This window comes from Manduca sexta, unplaced genomic scaffold (genome assembly GCF_014839805.1).
Source record: "Manduca sexta isolate Smith_Timp_Sample1 unplaced genomic scaffold, JHU_Msex_v1.0 HiC_scaffold_2855, whole genome shotgun sequence".
Classification (NCBI taxonomy): domain Eukaryota; kingdom Metazoa; phylum Arthropoda; class Insecta; order Lepidoptera; family Sphingidae; genus Manduca; species Manduca sexta.
Window position 1 is genome coordinate 1 of NW_023593862.1, and position 14,166 is coordinate 14,166.

At 39.0% G+C, this 14,166-nt stretch overlaps 4 protein-coding genes across 4 annotated transcripts; 3 read left to right on the plus strand and 1 right to left on the minus strand.

The window, feature by feature from the left end:
• Positions 1-1,719: 1,719 nt before the first annotated feature.
• On the minus strand, positions 1,720-2,584 carry LOC119192504. Its single transcript, XM_037446321.1, has one exon. The coding sequence runs from the start codon at positions 2,537-2,539 to the stop codon at positions 1,736-1,738; it is 804 nt and encodes a 267-aa protein (XP_037302218.1). The 5' UTR covers positions 2,540-2,584; the 3' UTR covers positions 1,720-1,735.
• Positions 2,585-2,686: 102 nt separating this feature from the next.
• Positions 2,687-12,552, plus strand: LOC119188433. The gene is made up of 4 exons (XM_037446323.1): positions 2,687-2,768; positions 9,745-10,508; positions 11,021-11,251; positions 12,204-12,552. Exons 2-4 carry the CDS (start codon positions 10,431-10,433, stop codon positions 12,387-12,389), a joined length of 495 nt encoding a protein of 164 aa, XP_037302220.1. The 5' UTR covers positions 2,687-2,768; positions 9,745-10,430; the 3' UTR covers positions 12,390-12,552.
• On the plus strand, positions 4,266-8,010 carry LOC119192503. The gene is made up of 3 exons (XM_037446320.1): positions 4,266-5,328; positions 5,584-5,814; positions 7,466-8,010. Exons 1-3 carry the CDS (start codon positions 4,843-4,845, stop codon positions 7,649-7,651), a joined length of 903 nt encoding a protein of 300 aa, XP_037302217.1. The 5' UTR covers positions 4,266-4,842; the 3' UTR covers positions 7,652-8,010.
• On the plus strand, positions 9,759-10,226 carry LOC119192505. The gene has a single exon (XM_037446324.1). The coding sequence runs from the start codon at positions 9,759-9,761 to the stop codon at positions 10,224-10,226; it is 468 nt and encodes a 155-aa protein (XP_037302221.1).
• Positions 12,553-14,166: the final 1,614 nt, after the last annotated feature.

Here is a 14,166-nt window from a genome sequence, read left to right on the forward strand (position 1 = left end):
GATTGGTAACTTCACACACCCTCAAAATTCTTATAGAGAACTTCTCAGGTATGCAGGTTTCCTGTAATATTTTTCCTTCACCGTTAAACCAAGCGATAGTTCACAAAGAATACACACATCATTTTAAAAGTCACAAGTGTGTGCCCTTGGGTTTTGAACCCGGCGGACATTCGTTTTGGCAGTCCTTTCCTCACTCCAACTAGGCTATCGCCGGCCGATATTTCTTTTACTTTTTCTTAAAACGTTATAACAATAGTTATGTAATTAGAGATCTGAAAATTCTTTATCAGATAATGTAAAACTAAAAGCCATATATTGTTTTGAGGTAACGTAATCTGATAATCACATTATTTAACATTGCAAGAGATAATAAGAATGAGTCATGATGCATGTGGATACAATCAACAAGGAATATAGTTGAACACGTGCAAAACTGCAAGTCATTTACACGATAATTTTTTAATGTAAAATAAACCCTGCTTTGTACATCTACACTTAGTTATAAGGGACACGAATAGATATGCTTGGGCGAGGATTTGTTGCTAACTCTGTGCCAATTCTAGGACTTTAAAAGGCAATTATAGGACAACCTGATTCTGTAAATACCATACTAGACATGAATGCCATAACAATGACATTGGTGAAAGCCAACCTGATCGTGAGGAATGGGTTCCGGTTATACGGAGTGCTCTCAAACTGGGGTATCAACGATAACCCTAATTGCATAGCGCGTTATTGGTTATTTCGTCTGAGAAGCAAAAACACGTTTGGTTTTCTGATTATTTGAATTTCGAATTTAGAAAAATAAAATGATTTTATAGGTATCAAAGAACCTTTGCAGTGGCAACACTAATTAATAAGGTTAGTAAGTAAATGTTTGCGCGAATGTTAAACATTAAAATAAAACTATTTTACGGATTTTATCGTGTTTTTTTATATTATAATTTAGACTTCAAGACTCATTCTGCGTAGATCGGACCACCAACAGCTAAAAATAAAATGAAAATAAAATGTTGAATAATTGTAAAATGTAGGTAGATTTGTAATTTTGACTTTGCGGGTGACTAACACCTCAGACCGTCCCGTGACCACGAAGGCTGCAAAGTCATATCAACACGTCGGGAGATAATAACAATATAAAAAAATCGCGATAAAATCCGTAAAATAGTTTTATTTTAAATGTAAACCAATCGTAAAGATATCTTTCACTCACAAAATGTTGTTTACTTTGTACCCAATATATCTTTATAAGCTAAGCACATCACACCTTTATCCCCGAAAGCATAGGCAGAGGTGCAGCTAGGGCACCCACTTTTCATAATATAATTTCCATCCCATGATGTAATAGCGAGCAAGCCTATCGCTATATCGGGCAAAAATTCCAGAATCCAGACTCATATGAGCAAAAACGCAATAACACTACCCGACCCGGGGTTCCGAACGCGGGAGCTCAGAGCGCTGTCATACCGCGCACGCAATACTACTATTCCACCGAAGTAGTCAACCATAACACATATTTTTTCATGTTTTTGAAACTTCTTTCGTCATTATTAAATAATACCTAATCATTATTAGTATGGTTGAAATTATATATTTATTTAAATAAAGAGTTGTATGTAAAGTGTTGTTTCGTTTTAGTTAATTATTCATTTATTTGTAGGTAATTTAAATAAGATCATTAGAAGTGTTAGTGATACCTCTAGTTTTTTCACACAGTTAAATTCATTTAGATCGCTCAGCACAGGCGAAAAATTAGAAGACAATAATCATAAAACTCGCAATAACTTACCACTCTCCTGAACAGCAAGTTACTGGGCCTGTAGTCACCGTGCGTCAACACCACAACACTTAGAGGCATTTTGTACTTAGCAAATTCTTCGGAAGCATTCTCCGTGGTGAGAAGTCGCGCCAGCTTGTCGCGAGTTGTCTCGTCGTCCACTACACTCAAGGCCCCGCCAATTATCTTCTCCCACACTTTCAAGGAGCTCTCGTCTTCCGGAGCATCATATTTGTGCATTAATCTTTTAGTAGCTTCCTCATAATCTTCTGGATATTCATTCTTGTACGCGAACGACAACGCATGGAAACGCGCCATCGCCGTCACAGAGCTCGCGGCATGCTCCCAATCCACAGATTGTAGTCTGTCGTAAGCTCCAAACCCTCGTATGGTCAGATCTTCCAGCAGTATCGTCTCGGAGCCTAATTCAGCCGTGCATCCGTAAAATTTCGGGAAAACAAACCTGTATTTCTGTGGTATGTCATGTTTCTCTTGCAATTCGTGGAATACTTTCTGTATTTTGGTGTAAATGTATTGCTCTGTGCTGTAGAGGTTTTCGGCGTTCATGACCGCTCTCATCTTTTCGCCGATGATGGCGACTTTACCGAATAGTTTGAGTGCCTGTCCATTCTGCGGCACGGTGACGGTGTAGAGCGCGGAGGTGTAGTTGGCGCCGCCGCTGGTGATCGCTTTCACGTGGACGTCCGCGCCGCCGAACGCTTTGTGGAGGAGGTCACGGAGGATAGTTTCTGCGTCCGGCATGGCTGACGAGCGAGCTGCGACTGCCGGCTAGCGACTACACCGCTCGTAACACTCGGTGACACTACGCTATCTCACGCTTGTTTAGATAATTCTAGTTTATCTCGTTAGTATGAATGAGTGCGAAATAAATGTCGACGGAATTATTTATAAACATTTCGGTGGACACGTTTTTGAGTGCTTTAATACATCTGTTACTGTATAGTTACGCGCGTTGCAGACCATATTTGAGGTTAGTCTGTCTTAGCTCCATACGAAGGTATTATTTCCTACTTGCATGCAGTTTGTGTAAGCTTAGTACAACTATGAGTAATTTCCTCAGCCTTACAATCTGAACTGAACGATCTTAGTATAGTTTTCGATTTATAACCCGCATTACGTTGTAGGTACATATTAAATATAAATGAATTATATATTGTCTTCTGTTTAGCACGAGGTTCCTCTACTATTAACAGTGTTGTTTAAGCTATTATGTTATTTTTCTTTAGTTGTTTCAAACATTTTCTCATGACGTGTATATTGTTTTATTCATTTCATAATAAATATGCCAATAAAATTGTTGATTCCGTGCATGTCCTAAAGTACCTACGCATAATGTTTTTAGCAACCAACACTATGTTTTGGTAGTTGAAATTTTTCAGACGGACCGTTATGAGTTTTTAAAGTAATTGTTCGTAAATATTTGCAATATATTTCCGTCTGCGATTCGTGCGCCATAACGGTATAAAACAAATGCTCAAGGCCGTTTTCTCGTGGGAGGGCAATTAGAAGACTCATGGATGTGTCGCCGACTTTAAGCGAAAGGAATCGAGATTACCAAGGAATGACTTGTCATTACATTATTCATTGTAACCTATAAACATTCGATTTCATAAATCACCACCGCCTTTCTGGAAAGCACGTTCCATCTGAGAAGAACGGGCAAGAAACTCCAGCGTTGCTCTTTACAAAATTAGTTCAAGATGATAATATGTAGAGTGCATTTATAAAAAAGTATCTCCAAAAAGCTCTCCATTCGAAACTCAATTTAAAATCGACTTAAATTATTTAGCTTTTGTACTGTCATGCATATTGCTTGTGTATATTCTCTAGGCGTAGTAAAATACAAACATATGTCATGCCTTTATCCCTGGAGGGGTAGGCAGAAGCACAACTAGTGCAGCCATTTTTCGCCGTGTGTATTCTATTCCATGATAAGATAGGAGAACCCAATCGCCATATCAGACACTAATTTCAGATTTTCGGCAAATACTGAGTAGAAAAGTCAGTATCATTTTGCTCATGTATGTATGTAAATTCTGCGGATTTGCATTAGGCCAGCGTGGTGGATTAAGAGCTTAAATCTTCTCGGCAGTAAAGGAGACCCGTGCCCAGCAGTCATGGGAGAGTATACATCATTATTTTTAGTATATTACAAAGCCGAAATTAGTTTGCCGAGAATCAGTAGCACAATCCATTGCACAAGTTTTAAGATAATATTTTATATTTTGTATCTAAAACATATTAATCTAAAACATATTACCTTTTGTATTAATAAAATTTCGGCGCATGTCGGTCGCTCACTAATACCTACTACTACAGCCGACCGGTACAAGCACACCCTTCCGCACCCTGCGGCCCCGCACACGTCCCGGTCGCTCCCTGCGGCGGCACGGGCGGCGGTTCTAATTATTTTGTATTTTTATGTGATCTTTTACATCAAAATCTAATTTGGGTGTTTCGCCTTTATGGTATACAAAAATTAATCTCGTATGATACAGAGCTGGTATTATTATTTTATATATGTCGTTAGAAGATTTACCGGTGGCGGCATTTTACTGATATAATTATGTACTTATGCTGAGAGACATAATATGTAATTGTACGTGGTTATCATAAAATGTTGTGGTGTAAAACAAATAAATTATAATCAATAATAAAATTATAAACACGTATATCCTTGAGATTTCAAGATAAGATAACATAAATTTTATTTAATACACGACACAAACAGATTGGAGCCATTTGTTAATATTATTAAGTACCTAACGTAGCGAAGCGCGAACCATGTCAGATCACGAGCAAATACTAATCGAGCTACTAAACAAGATAATCGCCGAGCAAGCGCTCGTCGCTCCTCGAGTGAAGATACACCCGATCAGCAGCGGCGGAGCCAACTTCACCACCAGCTGTTCCAGGCAACCATCAGCCTCGGAGACAATGAGCTGAAACTGTTCGCAAAAGTGGCAGCTGTCGGAGAAAAATTCAGACAACAACTTCCAGATTTCCGATTGTTTGAAACAGAAAATGATTTTTACACCAAACTTATGAAAATATACGAAAACCTTCAAGAGAAGCACAATGTACCGCAAGACAAACGGTTTGTAGCGCCGAAGTGTTACGGATGCAGCGGCAAGCTGTATGAAGAAGTCATTGTTTTGGAGGACTTGTCGGCACAAGGGTTCACAGTGTACGACAGGATGAAGTCGGTCGATTGGGACTACGCCTCCAAGGCTGTGGAAGAAATCGCTAAGTTCCACGCCCTATCTTTCGCATTTGAGAATGAAAATAAAGAAGAATTTGACAAATACTTGTCAGAATTAACATTTAAGTGGGATTCAGAGAATCCACAGTTCGACGAAATAATTCAAAAGGGACTCAGCGTTGTTAAGGAAGAAAATAGAAGTAGACTAGAAGCGTTTTTAGCTACCTTTTCGTGGAAGAGTTTCGATGAAATATCTAAACCAGCAAAATTTACTGTACTAGCACATTGCGACAACAGAGTTAGCAACCAAATGTACAAAGTACACGAGGTGAGTACATAATATCAACCAATAAGGATAACAAGTAGTTTTTACTATAATTCTTAGAATTTTCCAGATCTTGCGACGGTAAGATCCCCGACTTGCCTGATTTTAGAATCAAAAGTTACAAGCAAAAAGCGTATTATCTCTTTAAAATATATTTCTATACAAAATTATAACATGTCCGTAATAACTGACATTTTTTAATCATATTTTCACTTGTCGGCATGTAGTTTTTCTAATTGGTACTTTTATTATTTACAGGACGGTCGAGTAGAGGTCAAAATTGTGGATTATCAGACCATCCGAGGAGCGTCTCCGGCCCTCGACTTGCTGTACTTCATCTTCTCTGGCACGGATGAAAAGTTCCGCGCGGAGCACTACGACAGACTCCTCGACCACTACTACAATGAGCTCAGCCTTGCCATGAAGCGCCTGGGCCTCAACCCTGATGAGATCTATTCGAGGGAGGACTTCAATTTTGAATACCAAACAGTGAGTGACATTAATTAGGTCAAATCTCAATAGTTAAGTTTTAGTAAATGGACACACACACATTGAGTGATTGTGCCACATTATTAAAGGCAAGCGCAAGTCAAGGTATCTTCTCGCTGCCGGCCGTAGTTGCTTCCATGGTCGGCAGCCCGGAGGCCTGGCGTGCGGTGGCCCACTTCTGTGAGGTGGTCCTCCCATCTTTCGGTTGACCCCCGGGATGGACGGCAGTGTGCTGTTGGCCTCACACTGCCGTAGACGCCGAGGGCGTCCTTCGGTGCGCGGGGGCTTCTGAGTACCCCCCCTCCCCCCCTATAGGACGGGCCGCAAGGCGGCACCGCGCAGGGGCGGCTGCGGTCGCAGACTAGACACTTCAACGTCAGAGGAAGCCCGCAGCCGTCCCTAATGCGCCGAAGAGGGCCACCGCGGAGTTTTAGCTGGTAGGCCGTGCATAGGTTAAGTTGTATATAAGGTTAGGGACTCGGCCCGGCGCTCGCCTGAAGGTCACCATCAAATCCGGGCGGCTCAACGCCGGGCCGTAGGGCACGGTTACCCCAGCATAACCGCTCAGTCGCCCCCCACGAAGGCTGGGCGGTAGTAATAAGGCACTTTCTCCGCGAAAACAAAAAAAAAAAGTCAAGGTATGTAAGAATCGAACTGAACACGAGTATGCCTCTACCACAAGACATCACATAAGAGGTCCGCGTACGTTTTTTTTATTGCCTGCGAAGACTGACGAGCTAACGGTCCACCTGATGGTAAGTGGTTATCGTGGCCCATACACTTCAGCAATGTCAGGGCCTTAGTTTCACGTGTCACTTTTCCATATTTAGATGTATAATACCAGCCTTGTATGCGGGCCTCCAAATAAGAGAGTTTAGACCTTAGTCCGTCAAAATAGCTTTATGCAGTTTGGAAGGCTTCCCATACCTCTGAGGGTCGTTTTGAAGAATTTTATGTAGGTTTCCTCACGATGTTGTACTTCACCGTTGAAGCAAACAACAATTGATGAACAATACAGACATAACTTCTGAAAGTCAGATTTGTGTGCCTCGGGTATTGAACCTGCGGACATCCATCTCTGTAAACCAATCTATTCCCAACTAGACTATAGTGAACTTTACTTCCGATTATATATAAATAAATATATCAGCCCTGTAATATACTGTCCCGCTGTTGGGCACGGGCCTTCTCTACTACTGAGAGGGATTGGGCCTTAGTCCACCACGCTGGCCTAGTGCGGATTGGTAGACTTCACACCCCCTCGAAAATTCCAATAGAGAATTTCTCAGGTATGCAGGTTTCCTCACGATGTTTTCCTTCACCTTTAAAGCAAGCGATAATTCACAAAGAATACACACATATTTTTTTTAGAAAAGTCAGAGGTGTGTGCCCTTGGGATTTGAACCTGCGGACATTCGTCTCGGCAGTCCGTTCCACAACCAACTAGGCTATCGCCGCTTACTTGCGATTACCCTAATGATAATTATAATTAAGATTGTCTATATAAACATATTTAAGTTTCTTTGTTGTTATATTCTATTACGTTATCAGTCAATTATAAAACCTTTCTATAGCCATTTTAAATATACATTAGAATATTTTTGAATTAAGAATTTAATTTCAAAATTAACGTATACAAAATTTCTTCCAGAAACTTCCATTCGGGTTGAGCTTGGCTGTTATTACGCTGCCATTGGTGACCATAGATGAGGAAAATGCTCCCAAAGTGGACAAAGACTTGGATATAAACAACTTTGTGTTGGATAATACCAGCGATGTCTTCTCAGAGCGACTTAATGGTGTTGTCAATGACTTTCTTCGATGGGGATTCCTATGATACCTTCAACTAAATGAAAAAAACAGATTTTCACCCACGAGCGGGGGGCGGCAGCACGATAACAATGTTTATTTCCTTATTGGTTGTTATAAGTAGCACGACTATTAGCGCTACTAAGTAGCAAAAATGTACAACTCAAACACTCCCGCGCTCGCGAAAAATAATTTATCCTATGTAAATACGCGTGGCGGCAAAGAAAGCGAGCGCCTCGCCGGCGCAGGCATGGGATATTTCATTCAGCGGGTATTTTTTGCATGATTCGGGTGTGTCTCGGTGTATGTACATTGTTGTAATACTTTTTAAATTATATGTAATATTTTTTATATTATGTTTTATTATAGTTATATGTTAAGTTTGCGCGTGTTGGCTCTTCATTTAAGAACCCTGTCCATATCATTAACGTTGTTCTAAATTCTTATGACAATTTAGGTATATGAACCCTAAATTCCAGGGAGGGATCATGGGCTTAGCTAGGATGGGGAGCAAGGGTGGGACGTCTTTGGCCACCCTAGAAAAAGCCTTGGGCTTACGTAGACTGTGGTGCAGGCGTTTCGTATTTTTTTATCTCTCGCCCGCTGCGCCAACTGGGGAAATGGTAGGATTCCCATGTTCAGCAACCTTTTTCTGTGTGAGTTCTTTATGGTAATAATAAAATACACTTGAGTTTGTGGGATAGGAATTTGTCTCCTATACGGTGATGCTTTACCCTAAAACACCATATTTTAACATAGACAGGTACGAAGTAGAAATAATTAAGGTACCTACCATTAAATGCGTGAGTATGTGTACCAAATATATGTATTATTTTAGTTATTTTGATAAATAATTATTGTTTATTCGTATTAGATTTTACCTAATTTAATGTCACGAAACAAAAATCTGGCGGCAATTGATTCTTATAGGTAATATTATTTCCTTTTACTCATTTAGTTCATTGTACATGCTGTGAGTTGTGACAACTTGCAATTGGGGGTAGTTGAATAATTAATAGATTAATTTAAAAAAAGGTAGTTATATATCTAGAGAACGAGAAAATTTAAAAAATCCACATAATTATAATAAAGTTATAAAGCTTTGACATTTCGTGTAAGGGGTAGAAATAATATTTTAACCCATTTGCCATTGGAATGATTGGAATATTAGCCGGCTAACATGACAGCTACATGACATTACGCGTGTCACGGAAAAATAACCTTATTATGTAATAAATAAATAATAAGGTTATATTCCCGTGACACGCGTAATGTCATGTAACTGTCATGTTAGCGGGCTAACATGTCAAGCATTAAGTAGATAAATGGCAAACTATGACGTCAACGAGTGTCACCAGCCGTAATGATATGTGCGTGCGAAGGAGATAGCGTATTAATCTCACTGCGCCCTCACTTTTGCTCACAATAAAATAAATATGAATAAATGCTTAATTTTTAACCAATTTTGATTTTGTAGTATTTTTTGTTACAGATAAAATAATGTTCGCAATCAAACATAAGAAAGTTACGAATTAAAACAACATCAAGAGCGAATTCCAAAGTTTCAAGTAAATTTTATTTGACAGTTATCTTATGAAACAATGGTATTGAACGGCTAATGTACATACTAGAAAGTACTAATTTTATAACCTTTTATTTGGGAGCAAAGATTAAAGCGTGCCTTTTGTGTGAAGTCGTGATGAAGTAGTATGTGATCAGTATTTAGTCAGTAATTGTGAGTCTGGTCCTTAACATGTTATATAAAAACTTATTGTAACTTTTTGGACGAACAACACCTCAAACCGCGCCGTGACCATGAAGGTCGCAAACTCTACGAAACGCGATAAAATCCGCCAAAAGTAGTTTTATTTCGATATTTAACATTCGCGTAAACATACGAAATTATAATAATATATAATGAAAAAATACACTGATAACAAACATGTCAACGTCGATGACTTATCAAATGATGTGATATGATATACTACATCAATTTGATGCTAATATACTTATTACGTATTACTTATTAGGACAATACAGATAAGATTATACTTTTTATATAAACCTCGACATAATCAATATAGAACTAATTGCCTGTATTAAATCGTATTGTTGTTTCAGTCGCAGCACGAACCATGTCAGAACATGAACAAATACTTATCGAGCTACTGAACAAGATAATCGCTGAGCGAGCGCTCGACGCTCCTCGAGTGAAGATACAGCCCATCAGCAGCGGCGGAGCCAACTTCACCACCCAGCTGTTCCAGGCCGTCATCAGCCACGGAGACAATGAGCTGAAACTGTTCGCGAAAGTAGCAGCTGTCGGAGAAAAATTCAGAAAACAAATTGAAGGCTTTCGAATATTTGAAACTGAAAACGATTTTTACACAAAGCTTATGAAAATTTACGAAAACCTTCAAGAGAAGCACAATGTGCCGCAGGACAAGCGGTTTGTAGCGCCGAAGTGTTACGGATGCAGCAGCAAGCTGTATGAAGAAGTGCTCGTGTTGGAGGACTTGTCGGCACAAGGGTTCACAGTGTACGACAGGATGAAGTCGGTGGATTGGGACTACGCCTCCAAGGCTGTGGGAGGAAATCGCTAAGTTTCACGCTCTGTCTGTCGCATTTGAAAAGAAAACAAGGAAGAATTTAATGAATATGTGGGAGCTTTAATATTCTCATTGGATAAAGAGACTACTCAACATTTCATCGATATCATTAACAAGGGAGTTAATTTGATTAAGGAAGAAAATAGAAGTAGAGTAGAAGCATTTATAGCATCCGTTGGGACGTTGGATGACGATGATATGTTTAAACCGGTGAAACTGAAGGTACTAGCACATTGCGACAATAGAGTTAGCAACCAAATGTACAAAGTACACGAGGTGAGTACACACTACGATTCAAGCAATCAGAATAACATGCAGTTTTAATATAATTCTTAGAATTAGCAGTAATTAACAAACATGATCGATTTTATTCATATTATTAGCAAAGAAAAGAGATTAAGTAACATTTATACACTACAACTATTAAACTGCATTATAATGTCAGGTTTCATCATACGTTTATTTTTGAATTAACGTGTCAGGTAATGTTAGGAGTTTGCGACAGAACACATAATTTCACAGCCCGAGCTAGCTACTTGGCCGCTCCGGGCAAAAATAATAGTCACTAGTCACTACCCTTTACATTAACACCATATAACTTATGCTAAAAGGTAATTTCTTTGTTTTTCAAAGAAAATACCCTTTTGTCAGGCTGCTAAATATGGTAATTTAAAAAAATATATTTTCTATCCGTCCATTTTCCTGATTTAGGTATTTGCCCGCCTGTTCCATCCCCCATTAGATAGGGCCCGGATTAATTGAAAATGACTTTAGTATGTAATTTTCAGGATGGAGGCGTGGAGGTAAAAATTATAGACTATCAAACTATTCGGGGAGCCTCACCGGTCGTCGATCTGCTGTACTTCATATTCTCCGGCACCGACAAGAAGTTCCGCGACCAGTACTACGAACAGCTCCTGGACCACTACTACAAGGAGCTCAGTCTAGCCATGAAGAGACTGGCTCTCAACCCTGATGAGATCTATTCGAGGGAGGACTTCGACTTTGAATATAAAACGGTGAGTTACAAAAAATTGGTGAAATTTTATAAAGCAGTGCTATGAAGGTATCAGTCACGGAAAGAAACACGATACGGACTACTATCCCCATTACAGCGTATCATACGTGTGCAACGTTTGTATTGAATATAGCATCGTGGCGTGCCATACACGGTGCATGTTGCGCCAGCGACAAAATATTCTCGTCGAAAATTGTTGACAATTGTTTACACTCAAATTAGCAACGAGAAAAGTTAACTGAGATACATAAAACAAGAAACGATAGCTGAAATCATCTCAGGAAATTATAGTTAGAAATAAGTATCGATATTGCTTTAATGGTAGTCCAAAAGGTTGTAAAATAGTATGCCCCTAATCTTCAACTGGATTTGACAGTTTGAATAGCAACGCATCATTAAAATAACACTTATATTTCGATGAACCACATATCTTTTTATTATTGATATTTTTTATCACGTCACCATTCAAACAGACAAACGGCCCAACGGAAGAACAGCGTTGGCTTCACTGCCAGCATATTTCTCACTAGCAGCCTTTTCTGCAACAAACATTAAATGCCTTTTGACTGTTTCGTTTGTTTGTTAGAAGTATGCATCTTGCTTTAATTGCAAATAAATGTAATTTCTATCTTTCTGTCTTCTTTCTTCATTCGTATGTTTTAAAGATATTTTAATCCATTTTAACACGTCGATTTATTTTCGTCGTATAAGCATATGAAATTAAATAAGGTAATGACTTCCTCGATGGCAGTTCTATTACGGTATGATTGCAGTGCTGAGGTCTCGGGTTCGATCCCCGGGTCGGGCAAAGTGATATTGGGTTTTTCTTCTTACTATCAGCCCGCAGTCATACACGCGGGCGTACGTGGTTGCACTGGTTGCGCCTCTGCCTACCCCTTTGGAGATATAAGGCGTGAGTATGTATGTGTCTAATAAGCTAATAAAATTTTCAGAAACTTCCATCCGGGCTGCCTCTGGCGATGGTAATGTTGCCGCTGATCACCATAGACGAGGAGAACGCCCCCAAAGTGGACAAGGAGTTAAACATGCAAAGCTTCGCGGTGAACAACACGAGCGACATCCTCCGCGAGAGAATCAACGGAGTTGTCGACGACTTTATACGCTGGGGACTTGTGTAAAAACATTAACATATCGAGGATCGCCAGATGTTATCGGTGGCGCCACGGGAGTTTGAGTAATTACATGTGCCGCGTGCGCAGCTACTCATAATGTTTGACTGTCGTTTAGAACACGTATTTTTTGTTTTCTCTTGTGGATATTATTATTATTATTTAATTATAATATTATGTGTTATATTTAATAAATAGATAATCGTAATACAAATGAATGCTTATGACAAAGAATCGGCAAATACCCTTCTATCCATCCTGAAGACATTGACTTTACTGTGCCAAGTCCATTACTTCCAGTACAACTATACCTGTTGCAATTATTCTAACGGTTTTGACTTTCCGCCGCATTAAAACAAAAATTCTATATACAAAAATATAGAAATAAGCTTTTATTTAAATACTCTACAAAAATTTTATATACTTTAATTTAACAAAACTTTGTTTTAAACCATGTAAAAATAAAAGCTTTTATTTTAACATGACGCTACGTTTGTTAGCCTGGTAAAAGTTGGCTTATACAAACGCATGAGAATTTGGGCTAGCGCTTTAGGCGCTCGCTACGCCTCAAAATAAGGCGCCCAGGCTGAGGGCAACCCACTTACCGGTTACGAGCCTCAGCTCAGGACGGTCACTGTAAGAGGACGACACATTAATGATTAGGCGCGTAGTCGTAGCAAACTAACAATCTAACCATTACCTTATGCGTCGCCACGCGGGTCGGTACTGCTAGAAGGGTCGGGAAGACGGGGAACGTGGCGAGGTCCTCGGCTGCGAGGACAGAACCGCGGTCTTGTGGAGTGTAAGAGTTTCAGGAACGCGTTTTTACGACGAACAGTCAAAATAGGGGACCGTCCTGTGCAGTGGCGAAGGGTGAAATTTTTCAAAAGGTAACCCGGTGTAAAAAAAAATTGGCGTCAGTTAAGATAACGGGGGCAATTCATCGGAAAACAAAAACTAAGACAACGGATTAGTCTTGATTCGAAATCAACAAACGTTAACATACCTACTAAATTACCTATTATGCGTAAATAATTGAAACATTCATAAAATCGAACAATAAACGTAGATAATTCTTCTTCCATTAATCACAAATATAAGTAAAAATGAAACTGTAAATGTAATAGAAATAGGTATCACGATCGCCAAACAGACCAACAGTTTAAGTCTACCCACACGATAAACTTATATAATTATCAATTTAAATTATAATCAAGAAACGTTATTCGTTAACTATTACTTGTATCGTGGTGCTATTTTAAATTCAGTAAAATATAATGTTTATTTTCTTCTAACAAACATTTTGTGTCTAAATTCAAAAACTTTCAGATCTACTTCAAATATTTTACCATCTAAATAGTAATATGTGAAATCACAGAATAATAATATACTTACGTAAAGGTAGACATTAAACTGATCACAGGTAGTTATTTCCATTATAATACACATTTATTTTTATAGTTTATAAATAAACAAAGCTAACTACATATCACATAACTATCAAAGCAAACTAAATATCACATAACTATCAAAAAATAAAATAAATATGACAATTTACAAACACCGAAACTTGGTAGCATAATAAATTATGACGTTTCAACGTTTGATGGACGTAAAAAGTGACAACTATACATAGTCGGTTAACGTGAAGCCGAACTGGCTCGGGTTCCCTTTGCCCATATCTTCCGCACGATTCCGACAAACACTAGCATAGAAAGTCATAGAAAGTGCTGCCATCTATATTAAAAAACATACTACGACATTAAGCCGCTTGACAGCGGGTTAC